Source organism: Aplysia californica, unplaced genomic scaffold (assembly GCF_000002075.1).
Source record: "Aplysia californica isolate F4 #8 unplaced genomic scaffold, AplCal3.0 scaffold00105, whole genome shotgun sequence".
Lineage (NCBI taxonomy): Eukaryota > Metazoa > Mollusca > Gastropoda > Aplysiida > Aplysiidae > Aplysia > Aplysia californica.
Window position 1 is genome coordinate 1,210,983 of NW_004797375.1, and position 13,225 is coordinate 1,224,207.

At 36.6% G+C, this 13,225-nt stretch overlaps 2 protein-coding genes across 4 annotated transcripts in view; both read left to right on the top strand.

The window, feature by feature from the left end:
* The first annotated feature begins 88 nt into the window (after positions 1-88).
* Positions 89-11,022, top strand: LOC101851941 (carbonyl reductase [NADPH] 1). Of its 3 annotated transcripts, none has more exons than XM_005095509.3 (9): positions 89-178; positions 1,283-1,350; positions 1,688-1,769; positions 2,775-2,953; positions 4,492-4,604; positions 4,839-4,967; positions 5,654-5,795; positions 7,108-7,171; positions 8,851-11,022. In XM_005095509.3, exons 2-9 carry the CDS (start codon positions 1,330-1,332, stop codon positions 8,949-8,951), a joined length of 831 nt encoding a protein of 276 aa, XP_005095566.1. In that variant the 5' UTR covers positions 89-178; positions 1,283-1,329; the 3' UTR covers positions 8,952-11,022. The 3 variants fall into 3 exon arrangements, with proteins under 3 accessions (XP_005095566.1, XP_005095567.1, XP_035824909.1); XM_005095510.3 differs by lacking the exon at positions 89-178 and adding an exon at positions 514-644; XM_035969016.1 differs by lacking the exon at positions 89-178 and adding an exon at positions 695-717.
* A 1,737-nt stretch (positions 11,023-12,759) lies between these two features.
* Positions 12,760-13,225, top strand: part of LOC101852313 (carbonyl reductase [NADPH] 1) — an 18,233-nt gene continuing 17,767 nt past the window's right edge. Inside the window, exon 1 of the mRNA XM_005095513.3 lies at positions 12,760-13,053. The gene's annotated coding sequence lies outside the window, so the exon portion shown is untranslated. The remainder of the gene's footprint in view (positions 13,054-13,225) is intronic.

Consider the following 13,225-nt stretch of genomic DNA (forward strand, 5'->3'; position numbering starts at 1 on the left):
AAGCTCTTACATTTTGTGAGAACACCCAAGTTCTCCTTTATAAACAAACCTACAGCAACGAGTGACCTCTGAACCTTGACCCGACAAACCCCAGTCCTCAAAAATGCAAACAAACGGGCGGAGGACTCATGAATCAGTGACTCAGTATACAGTATACAGCCGGCGACCGGTCAGGAAGGTAATGGTTACCTCAGCAATAGGCCTATATTTTAAGATTCATTTAATCTATTCTTTGACACTAGATCTAGTTTGTTTATTATGTATTTCTTGAAGGCAGAGTCAAGCGCCATAGATGTTTTGAAATCTCTGTCCGGCTGAAGTTTCGATTTGATGTGTCTGTTCTTCCCATAAAGTATAAAGTCATAAAGTAAGCACTATCGCCCCTGCCACTGGATAAGAATAGAAGAGAGTAGGCCTAGATCTAGATTCTAGATCTACACGATAAGTACGGCGGTGCCCATTTCGGCGTTGACCTCGGGCTGTGTTGAATAACTTTGTTGGACTTTAAAAAATGCTGCGTCATTCTCACTTCGAGATAACAGCGGCGACAGCAGTAAGACGTGTTTTTCGTTCCTGCGGTAGGGAAAAATCCTAGTTTATAACCCCTTTGCCTTTTTGAACTCACCGAAATTCCGTTGCACAAGGTAAACCTATGGACTATGGACATTTATTAAGCCTATACTTTTTGTTGTGACTGGGTGTTTTCTCATTCCCAAGGTAGGGCAAAAATATTCTTTGCATGCATTTTACATCTACAGAGTTCTTTTATTTTCTTTGCACCATATTCAGTGAGTGTTCTGGAAAAATTTTTTTAATACATGCATGTATAGGCCTATCATGTTTTTTAAAATCAAAACTCTTGTGTTTTTTTTTTTTTAAAACAATCAGAATTCAGAGTATTGGTTAAATTGTGAACTGATCGTGATGTCCATATATCTCATTTGTTGACCTGTTAAAGTGAGAGTTCAATAATTGTGACACTTTTATTTTTATTATAGGCCTATATAAAATGTAGGCCTCCATTTTAATATCTTTATACTGACCTTGGGTCATTTTATTTGGTATTTGATAGTTTATGGGCGCTTAGCCTAAGAGGGTCAAATAGGTTTTTTTTTTATCAACTCATAAAGCAGAAAAGCAGAGCCACTCTTTGGTGATAGGTAGCTACCATTTCTTTCACCACTTTTTAGTCTACCCTGGTGATAAAGAGTGGGAGGAATTGTATTGAAAAATATCTGTATATCTTGTACTTATTTTTATTCTTCTATTTATTTTCCACCAGTTTGCACAGAGCAGTGAGCTGATTTAATACACACAAAAGGAGAGAAAATGGCAAAGCGAGTGGCTGTCGTAAGTAATTCTTTCTTCCTCTTGAACTGATGCCTTTTTTACTAAAGACAGGAGCTTTTCTATTACAGCACTGATGCAGGGCTCTGGAGAATTAATTATATGGGGATAGAATATCAAATGGTCTTTGCTGATGAATTATATTTATAACAGTATTATTAAAAGTTTGCAGAAATTTGGTTTTAAATCAGATCATAGTTTGAGTCTGTTGGTAACAAATAAAGCATTTCAAAGAGATTAACTCAGGTCCTATTAGTATTAATTGGTATACTCTGGCGTGTTAAATTTTTCATGCGATAAATTGTTAATTTTTGTTTGTTCTGATCATTTCCCTTTGCAGGTGACTGGCTCCAACAAAGGGGTTGGCTTTGGCATTGTCAGAGCTTTGTGCCAGAAGTTTGATGGTGATGTCATCTTGACAGGTAACTCCTTCTCAAAACTAGAGTCTCATGTAGCGAATGATGCCAAGCTGAAGCAGATTCTCAGAGCTGAATTATTATAATTATAAAAGGAGCCTTGCTCTGAAATATGTTCTTAAAGATCAGGCTTTTGAGTTGGTTGAAGTTTGAAACTGCATCTAAATTCTTCTTAAGAAGAACGTAGTTTGTAAAATAGTCAACTATGTTAATTGGCCTAGTTCATTCTTCAGACCCTTCTAGCTTGCTCTCAACCGATTATGCCATCTTTGTACCAAAAGGCTGGATGTGGGAAGTTCTGCAAGGGAGGTTGTGATTTCAATGAAGAAAAAACAAGTAATGAAAAATGAAACTGTAATGTTCAAGCTGAAGCTGGAGATTTGGCCAGTAGCAATATTTTCGTTACTATGAATACATGTATACCATCAAAAGGTTCCAGCAAATGGTCTTGCTGTCATCATAAGAGATAACTCCCCAGTGCCTAGTGATTGAGTAGCTCTCCTCACACCTAGCTGGCCTTGACATCTTATTGACAACTCACAGACTTTGAGTCCATGTTATTCTGTGAAGATGTGTAGTACAGTGTAGATACAATGTGAGTGGCCTGCCTGATGTTCTCTGACCCTCCACTCTTCATCTGTATCATTTTTGGGTTCTTTTTTCTGAGCAATTGATAACTTGAATTGGTAATGATCGTTAGGGTCATGTGCAGATGAAATTAGCCTTAAGGGCCACCCATTGTTGAAGAGAAAAGTGGCTGTCTTAGACAGGTGGAGGTCTTTCACAATGTATATGATAGTCTTAGACAGGTGGAGGTCTTTCACAATGTATATGATATTTAAAAAACCCAAAATAACGCAAGAGGGAAATGGGAAGCGTCCGTTTATACAGGTGATTGTCTTATACAGGTGGCTGTTAGAGCAGGTTCGACTGTATTTTAAAAAGGAAGAAATCTGAGCGAAATCCTTTTGCTTTACCTTTGCCACTAATATTGGCCTTATGTGTTCTCAGCCCGGGACGAAGGACGTGGAAAAGAGGCGGTGGATGCTCTCAAACAGGAAGGGCTCAGTCCCCTGTTCCATCAACTGGACATCACTGACCATAACAGTGTCGTCCGACTACATGACTTTCTCAAAGAAAAGTACGGAGGTCTTGACGTGCTTGTCAACAATGCTGGCATTGCCTACAAGGTTAGGGGATGTCAATATTTTCTTCTTCTCCTGCTGTTGCACTAAAGATGCTTCTGGAAATTGTTGCCTTTGCTTGTGGCCTTTCTTGCTCAAAGTCAAAGAATGTAAAGGTACATAGAGAGCTGCACAGCAGAGTGTTTTATCTGAACAAATTTTTTTGGGTAGCTTGATTTAAGTATGAAATAACAATTTCTTACAACTGTTGGTTTTTTTGAATGATCTCCGTCTTGATAATAAAAGTGGTTGATATATTATATATATTGGTTCTTAATTTTTTTATACTTTGTACTCCAAACTTTCACGTTGTTTTGTTTGGGCTCATGAAGAAAGTGTTTACTTGTTGTACGGAGAAAGAGGAGGAGGGAAAGGAGAAGGAATTCTTCTTAATTATTTACACAAGCAATTGTCCATCGGTCACATGGGTCTCTTTCCATTTTGGTGTAACTAATTGCGAAATCTCCCAACCATTGAAAGTTGAGGTTTGAATCCGAAAAAGATTGAAAAAAGAAAAAAAAAAGTTTTGTTGCTGTTCTTTACCCCGTTGTCTTGTTAAGGAACTCAAAGTAAAATCTCTATGGGTCATGCTCGAAGTGTGTCTTTATGTCAGGGAGGCGAGGAGGGGGGGATACTCAATACTCTTATGTGAAAATGGTGTGGTGTGTTTCTTATTCGGCATTAACTGTTCACATAAAGAAGGCAGTGTTACAAGGTCGTGTTGAAACCCATTTGTGAGGCAGCGTGGTGGAATCAGGCACTCGTCAAAATAATGAAATCGAAGAAAAAGCCATCAGTTTGGCAATTTTGATAGAAATTTTGTTTTTTGGCTAAACACCTTTTATGTTTATATGAAAACATATTTCCATGTGAATTTTACTAAAAAACCTTGTTTTAAGGCACAAAATATATAATTTTCAATTTTCAAGGACTTTTTAAGCTATTGAAGTTACCAAATTTTGGTGGTCTTTTTCTCATTGATTTAACCACTGAAACCAGGCTACCCCGCCTCCTTCAATTGTAAATATTTTTACTTCTATTCAAGATAGATGGATATTTTTTGTCATTAAAAGCAAGGCAAATGAATAAGCTTTCAGGTGATTCCAATAACTCCACATGCCCAAAAATTGACGAGCGCCTGATTCCACCATGTTGTGACACATTTGTTTGTTGTCTGATGCTGGTGGTTGAGTGGCTAGACTGTTGGGCTTACAAGTGAAAGGTCATGGTATCAAAACCCTTTAGGGGCCTGATGTTGTGTCCTTTGGAAAGGCATTTAAGTGCACGAGTTTTCCTCGCTTCACTCAGGTGGGAATGGGTACGTGGCTATAGACAGTGAAAGATCTTGCCATTGTGTTAGTATTTGAGCCCTTAATCAGCTTCTTGCTCTGTATGCTTCTGGGGAACCTGAGAATGTTTCTAGGTGCTCTAAAGTCTGCTGGGGTAGTAATATGTAGATTGTAAAATGCATTGACCTTGCTGTTGAGGGGGGCTATGTGATGTACAAATGCTATTTATTAGTGTTTATTACTTTCTGATTCCAGGCTTCATCCACGGCATCGTTCTCAGAGCAAGCTGTAGTCACGCTGAAGACCAACTTTGAGGCTACCCTGGATGTCTGTGAAGTGCTGTTTCCTCTATTGCGACCTCATGCTCGGTAATGACAACTGTTTTGGTTGATATACCCCCCCCCCCCAAACAAAGAAAAAGAAAAAAAAAAAAGCCAAAATAAATAAACCTTTTTGAATCGGTGTGTTGTCCCATAAAGCCACACTTTTTAAAAGACAAATTTGTGTTTGGTAGAATGTTAAATTAACCCCCCCCCCCCCCCCCCCAAAAAAAAAAAATCCAAAAGAAAAATCAGCCAAACTTGGTCTCTGATCTGTTCCAGAGTGTCCAATGTCTCCAGCTTTGTTAGCCAGATGTCCCTGGCCAAGTGTTCGGACGCCTTGAGGTCAAAGTTCACGAACCCAAACCTCGGCATGGATGAGCTCGTCTCTCTTCTCAAGCAATTTGTGGAGTAAGTTTAAACCGTTTAAGTAAGTTTTTTTTTTTTTTTTACACGTAGGTGTTTGTTCACCCCCCCCATTGATGCAATTTAGATTATTTAGGATATGGGCTTCATCTCTGCCTGTCAGGGCCATCCCGGGATGAGAGGGAAGCAACGACGCAGCCGAAAGACTGAGAGTACCTGATATAAACTCTTCCTGAATGGGAATTGTACTCGGGTCACCTGCATGCTATGGCGAGGCACCTGGCTGCTACACCACAGATGCCAGTACAACTGCTGACAAAGAGCATATGTATACAGTTGAAATTGTCCAAGATAGCCAGCCTTTGTGCAGGAGAAAAGTGGCTGTCTAAGGCAGGACGGTTAAAAGTTTATATATATATTATATATATATATATATATATATATATATATATATATATATATATATATATATATATATATATAAATATATATATATATATATACACACATATATATATAATAAACAACCAAAAATTGATTTGTTTAACAGTTTGAAAATTGGATAACTCTTAAGTCTAAGCTGTTCTTTTAATAAATCAGTTTTTTCCTTCTCTTGAAAAATTTGCACAATGATTATTTATCAGATCTTATCCTGATGGCGATGATTTTATTATTATGAGTATAATAGAGTAGAAAGCAAAGTGCTAAAGTGCCTGTCTCGGAAACTACAGGTCTGCTAAGACGGAACAACACCAAGCACAGGGCTTTCCCAACTCCGCCTACGGGATGTCCAAAGTGGGCGTGACTGTCATGTCCATCATACAGCAGAGAGAACTGGATGCTAAGGGGGCGGAAGATATTGTGGTCAATGCTGTAAGTCTTTCATTTTTATGTGCTGTTTGTAGTTTTTGCCAGTGTAAATTAACCCTATCCATACGCCCGGGGTCATTTTGTACCCCCGGGTTTGTATTCTTCACATTTTAGAATACTTCTAGTTCGAAGATCTCTGAAACTTTCATTATTTCTTAAAAATTCATTTTGACAGACTGCTATTCAAAGCGTATGGATCGGATTAACGAATAATTTCTTCTTTAGAAAGTGGTGGCTCAGAGTTCCCCATGTCGTATGGATACGATAGTAAAACACGATGTACGGATAGGGTTAATGAAGACTGATGATATCTTATCTTTTCTTATTCTCTCATTCCTTATATTTTTATACTTTCCTGTTGCATCTGTCTTACCTTATCTGATGTTCTCACATCTTGTTTTATTATGCCTTGTTTCATCTGACCCTGTTTGCAGTCTTGTTTCCTTGTTTCATCTGACCCTGTTTGCAGTCTTATCTTTGACACATTCTCCAGTTTTCTCTATCTGTTCTTTTTCTTACTATATCTTATTATATGATATATTATCTTGTTACATCCCAGTTTGTCCTCCTACGAAAATAGCTTCTTTATCATGTCTATCTTTTCTTGTCACATGTTGTGTTTACTAACAAATCTATTTGCAATCTGTTTCTCATTCTGTGTTCTCTCTTATCTCTAGACACATTGATTTGCTCAGTTATGTTATTGCTTGTAAGTTAGAATCTCAAATGAGGCTTTCTTGAACTTTTATTGTCTGCGGAGTTTTTTTGGCTCTCTATACCCACCTGCCTCAGTCCTGTGGGAAATGGGATGTCTGGTCATAGGCTCTGCCTTTTGGAAAACTTTACAGTGTTGAGTGTGGATGGTTGATGGGCGCTGTGTTGTGTTTTTTTCCTTCTTTCCTATCAAACATCTGTCGTCTTTATCTCTCCTTCTTTCCTATCAAACATCTGTCATCCTTACCTCTCCTTCTTTCCTATCAAACATCTGTTGTCCTTATCTCTCCTTCTTTCCTATCAAACATCTGTCGTCCTTATCTCTCCTTCTTTCCTATCAAACGTCATCCTTATTTCTCCTTCTTTCCTATCAAAGATTTGTCGTCCTTATCTCTCCTTCCTTTCTTTGTATGTTACTCTCAAGCAACACCTCTAATTGTTGGCACTTATATTAACAATTTGTGTTGCAAATGCCGTAAAACTCTTACTAAAACTAAAGTTTTGAACAATGTTGAGAGGGGTGCTTAGCCCATGCCATACTACTGTACTATCTCTCCTTCCATACCTTATCTCATTTTGTCTTATTGTTTTGACGTTCCAGTGTTGCCCGGGGTATGTGGACACAGACATGTCCAGTCACAAAGGCTCGCTCACTATTGACCAGGGTAAGCATCAGAAATATTTGTGAGCTTGTGTGTGTGTGCGTGCGTGTCAGTGTGCATGCGTACGTGCGTGCTTGCGTGCGTGCATATGTGTATGTATGTGTGTTTTCTGATTTACATTTATTTCTTTGTTTTGTAGTTAAAGATATTGAGTTTGCTTTCACAAGAGAAATGGAAGGCAGAAGAAGTGGGGTAGACTAAAAATAGTTTATTCAGTATCGAGACAAGCTGTAGAGATGGATGAAAAGAAAAGACCAGGATGATTTATATTGGTTTTTAGAACAGGTCTGAGCCAAACAGTGACTGGCTAACTATGTGATCTCTTAAATGTCTGTTAATTTTAGAGCTGGTTCTTGAAGAGGAAGAAAAAAGATACTGAGTGTACTTTTCTATAATATACATGTATATCTGTATTTGTCTTTAGAAATACCGATATTCTTCCGCTGTGATCGTGTTTTGTAAGTTCTTGAAACCTTCAAAGTGTGTCCTTCTGTATTTTTTCTTGCTTTTCTTTGAAAACTTTCCACATGTGTCTCATTTATCCGATTTTTAAGGGTTTTTTTTGTGAAACTGAGCATGGGATTTACGATAGCTTTGTTTGTTGGAATTTATATTTGAAATGTTTTCCTCTACTGCATTATTAAAAAAAATATTTTGTCTTTCAACACATTGAGTACTCTAGCTGCCATAAGCTGATAAAACGCCTTTTTTCATTTTGGTGCCAACTTTTTTTATTTGTAAAATCCAAAGCCTTATCAATTACCCTACTTGTGTAAAAAAATCAAATTGAAACTATCACTAATTTTTCAATAAATTAGAAATCAAATTTCGGAATGGCTATATTTTTAAATGATTACGCTGCCAAAAACCTCCTCTTTTTCTCGAAACTGCTCTGAAGAAAAAAAAGCGTTTTGTCAGCTTATGGCAGTACTGAATCTCGTTTTGTAATAGACTGATAACAGGAATTGCCTTGGTCTCTGTCTTACTGCCTGGAGTGTGTGAGTTATGGGTATTTTTTAAGTTCTTCTCTCGCTTAGAAAAAGATAGATAAAAAAAGAAAGTTTGTCTCTCACATCTCACTCTGTGAAGTATTTGCTGCTTGTCCGGAGTCCTTGCAGAACTCTTAAAAAATGAGATACAACTCATCTGTATGCATGTGTCACAACGTGATGGAATCTGGCGCTCGTCAATTCTTGGGCATGTGGGGTTATTGGTATCATCTGAAAGCTTTTTCATTTGCCAATGAAAAAAATGCCCATCTATCTTGAATAGAAGTCAAGATATGTGGTTGAAGGAGGTGAGGCCGCCTGGTTTCAGAGATAACATTAGGGAGAAAATGGCCACAAAAAGTTTGGTAAATTCAATAGCTTGAGAGTCCTTGAAAACTGAAAAATTATATTTTGTGCTATTAATCAATGTTTTTAAGTAAAATTCAAATTGGATTTTGTTTTTATATAAACATAAAAGGTGTTGAACAAAAAAAGAAAAATTTGATAAAAATGGCTAAACTGGTGGAAAAGTGCCTGTTTCTCTTTGATTTCATTATTTTGACAAGCGACTGATTTCACTGCGGTGCCTCACATGTATATTATATTTTGTCACTTCTACTCCTTTTTTAGTGCCGAGAACTTTAAAGATATTGCTACGTTAGGCATTATAATTATGTTTTTCTCCTCTTCCAGGGGCAGTAACTCCCACATACTGCGCTCTCCTTCCACCAAATGTGGACAGCCCTCGAGGGAAGTTCATCAGCAAGGAGAAGATTTCCGAATGGAAGATGTAAAATTTCGGCATTTTGAACATTGTTCTTTAGCAAAGATGGCGTTAACTCTTTATCTCCGGTGAGCCAACCTCGGAAACACTGTGCTGGTGAACTGCTGACAGTGGCTGGGGCACGTTCCATTATGACGACTTCAACAACAATTTACTTTTCAGCAACTGCCAAAAACAGGTCTCTTTTACCGGAGGTTCAATCATTAGATGAAAAACTATCAAAATAAGTTCGCTTGTTTTGATTCAATGACCCATTTAAATTAGTGACCTTTTTGTCATTTTCAGATTTAGTACCAAAAAAAGGCCCCTGACGTAATGGGTTTGCCCCCCACGGAGATAAAGAGTTAAGATTTTCTTAGAAAAGGCTTTACTGGGGTAGAAGTTTATCGAGGAAAAACAGCGGACCGGAAAGTGGAAAATGAATACACATGGACCTATTGTGTAGTTCAGACCTAAACGTTTTTCTTGTTGGGGAAATGTCAGGAATTTTTTGTTGTTTTTTAAATTATTGTAATTTTTATGGCACTTCCAACTCAAATAGGTCGTATCAGTACCAAAGATTAGAGATGTTACTAGAGAGTAACATACAAAGAAAAGGAGGAGAGATGAGGATGGTAGATGTTTTATAGGAAAGGACACCCACATAGTCAGATTTTAGGATTTTCCGAAGAAAAAATTGTTGATGTGAAAATATAAATTTCTCATGCCTCTGGCCTCAGCCTTATACCAAGAAAAAAAACTTTCAAACTTTCATGCCACGGTGAAATGGCTGAAAAATCTAAGACTGCTCAGTCTGCCTCTGAAAAAAACCTGCAAAAATTCATCCAAGAAAAGTGACAATTTTTCATTATATCAAAGGTTTGTGTGCCTTTATTAATGGTTCATGAACTAGTATCATTACATCAGAAGCTGCTGCACTAAACAATAATTGGAACAATTTATAAAACATATATTCAATACTTGTAGATCGTCTTTGCATATTGATTTTATTTACATCTGTTATTTGTTTTTGTCATGCCATCTGATATTCTCAATCCATATGAAATGTTTCGAAAAAAATTCCCGCTTTTTGTTTTGAAAGCGCCTGAGGCAAGTTAATTGCAGGTATTTGACACACTGGTGTAAGTTTATACAAGTTAGTCATAGCTATTTGACTCTACAAATTCCTGTATCACTGACTTTGCTGAAATGATAATTATATTACAATTGCACAAAGATCTTTATAGATTTGAGAAAATAGTTTACGCCATTTACTAAAAATATTTATTTCAATAATTTGTCATGTATTTTTGATGCGAAAGTACCTTTTTGACATATGAAATTCTTTTTTGGTGTGTTTACCAGTGGTGACATTTTTACTTACAAGACTGCAGGCGTTTACTGAATGTTGTTATATATGACCTTTTTCGTTTCTGACTATTTATGAAACCCAAAGATATTAACTTTTATAAGCCTTCTAATCTTTATAACAATATACTAACAGAATAATCATCATGATATTCCTCTTCAGCCTAGTTTGTGATGGCTATTATGAGTTTATTGACGGGAAATATTAATTGCTATATTATTATTATCATATAATTGAGAGGATAAAAATTTAAAGATGTTGGAAATTACAAACAAATATGTAAACTTATAGATTTCATTCGCAAATCATGCAGAGGTAGCTAGAGGTAGATTTTCCAATGGATTATTGTAATATCCTCCATTGTACTTAACTTTTCCTATATAATTCCATGAAGAAGTTTCTCTAAACCCATTCAAGAAAAGACACATTTTTATGTTAGATCTAATTCACTTTTTTGAAGAATTAAAAAAAAAAGAAAAATATATTTTTTCCACCGAATACATATATAATATAAATATGTGTACTTTCTTTGTTGTTTATTACTGACAATATAATGTACCTCAGACTTCTCTTTCTTCTACTTTGAGTTATGAAGTAACATAAAGTAGTAAAGACGGCCATTTGATATTAAACAAATTCTGTTCTAATGTGTTGTTATTAGTTTCATGAGCCTATATACTCCTTCTACTAGTAGATTGTCAATAAAACAAAAGAAGATGATACATGTGCTGAATTTCAGTTGTTTTGATTTGGTGTGTATTTGACTGTCAAAATCTGAATATTTCTTTTAGTCGATCAAAAAGTAAGCTGGATGGTTTGTAACTTTAAAAAAAAGTTTGTTGTATACTTTTCACATTTTTCGTTATTGCAGGCGTGCAATTAACCAAAAAATGTTTGTTGTATACTTTTTAATATATTATATTTTTTTTTCCCAAGTGAGTTATTGCTTACTTTTATTTCTTGTTTTCTTTGAATTTGTCTGATCTCTCAAGTGGGATGGATGGTAATAAATGGTCCTGGCATTAAGCGCAACCCTGTGGTTGGTTGGAGGGTGCCACTGCCATTTGTCTTACTTCTGCTCTTTCACTTTGTTGTTTCTTTCTGTTTGTCTGTCTGTCTGTCTGTCTTGCTTGTTTGTTGCTCTCTACAATGGATATTTTGTAGTTTCGTTTCTGTTTATTCCAAGGAACAGGTGCAAAAATGTATTTGAGTGAGAACATTCATGTGCTGTCCTGCACGCAGTTTTGACTTTTACTTTGATGTAGGTCTGCTGTATTGGTCTTCTTCTGTCTTTCTTCACCTTTCTTTGATTTGAAAAAAAAGTTAACTGTTGGCAGATATAAGTCACAAAATTGTCAAAATCTTTGTTTACAGGCTGTTTTATAGTAAATATTGTATCAGTGACATTCTATCAAAGGAAGACCACGAGTGTTTGATAAAATGTTATGATTTTAGAATCATTAGAAAGGGTAGCTCTAATTTCCAATATCCTCCCCCCCCCCCCCCCTTTAGAAAAAAACAACCCAAACCCAACAAAGCAACAAAACAAACCATAATCGGGAAATTGTCAATTGCTTTTCGCTTGTGTTTTTTTTTTGCCAGTTAAAGAGTTAATCACATCTTTTAAACATGTTGACTTGAAAAGATCAAGGATAACTCGTTTTTTAATCACCGACTTAAAATTTACGTTATTTAAATAATGGCAAATATCACGAAAAAAAATCAGTTTCTAAGCAGATTAAGGGTTAAAGATTACAAAAAAATTCTGCAAGCAATGTGCACAAATATAATATATATATTGCTAAGGGTGCTAATATGCTGAGATTGACAAAATAATATATTATATTAGTTAAACTTGTACAAAAGTGGAAAAAGTGATTGGAATTGTAGCTAGAGAATAATAAAGGTAGATACAAGAAAAATAAAGAATCTAGAATGATGAAAGTCCAGAGCCAGTTCGGAAGTCAGAAGTTTCTTCAATAATTCAAAATTTTAAAAAGAATACAATGTAATGCCGAAATACCTAGAGAAACATCATTTTCTATTTCCTGAGTTTCAAAATGGCTTCTCTAAAATAAACACCCGATTACTGCTATACGTAAGTAGGCCAGGGTATGAAAGTGAATGATTAAGCGTAATAGCAAAGTCTACAAATTAATGTCTTCAAGGCCTACGTTCCGCGGCTCGACTTAAGGCGGGGTGTAACGACCGCCGGCGCGGATTTTGGGAAGTTCTCACAACCGCGGAAAATCGGGGATCGGCGGAAAACTGTGATCCTTGATAATTATTCAACACAGGCTGAGGTCAACACCGAACTGGGCACTATTGGGCACCGCCGTATGTATCGTGTACTCTCTATTCTTTTCAGTGGCAGTGGCGATAGTGTTTACTTTATAACTTTATTGGGTAAAGCTGAACATTTCAAATCGAAACCTCAGCTAGACTGGATAGAGATTTCAAAATATTATAGATGTCGCTTTACTCTGCCTTGAAGTTGAAGAAATACATGATAAATCAACCAGCCTCAAATATATTACCTTCCTGACAAAACGTTCGTCAGGTTTCGACGGATTTCAACTGGTTTCAACGGGTTTCCACTGGTTTCGACTTTAGCAAATTTTGTCTTTGAATTGTCCCCCATCGAGATCACTCACTGCGTTATGTGCATCTGACGTCACAGCTGCTTATTGGCCTTTACACTGCCCACAGCACGAAAGACACTTGTTATTCTCTTTATTGAGATGTAGGGATCTGCAGTTCTCACGTATGTATGTGGACACCATTTTGCAAACAGTTAATCAAAGTGGAACTTAAGACTTTGTGATGAAAAAAAACAACAAAAAACCAACCCCAAAACAACAAAATCACAGCAACCCCCCCTCCCCCTGAGCGGTGCCACTGACTGAAGTGTCTTTAGGCCATTTCCAAAGGGGGGG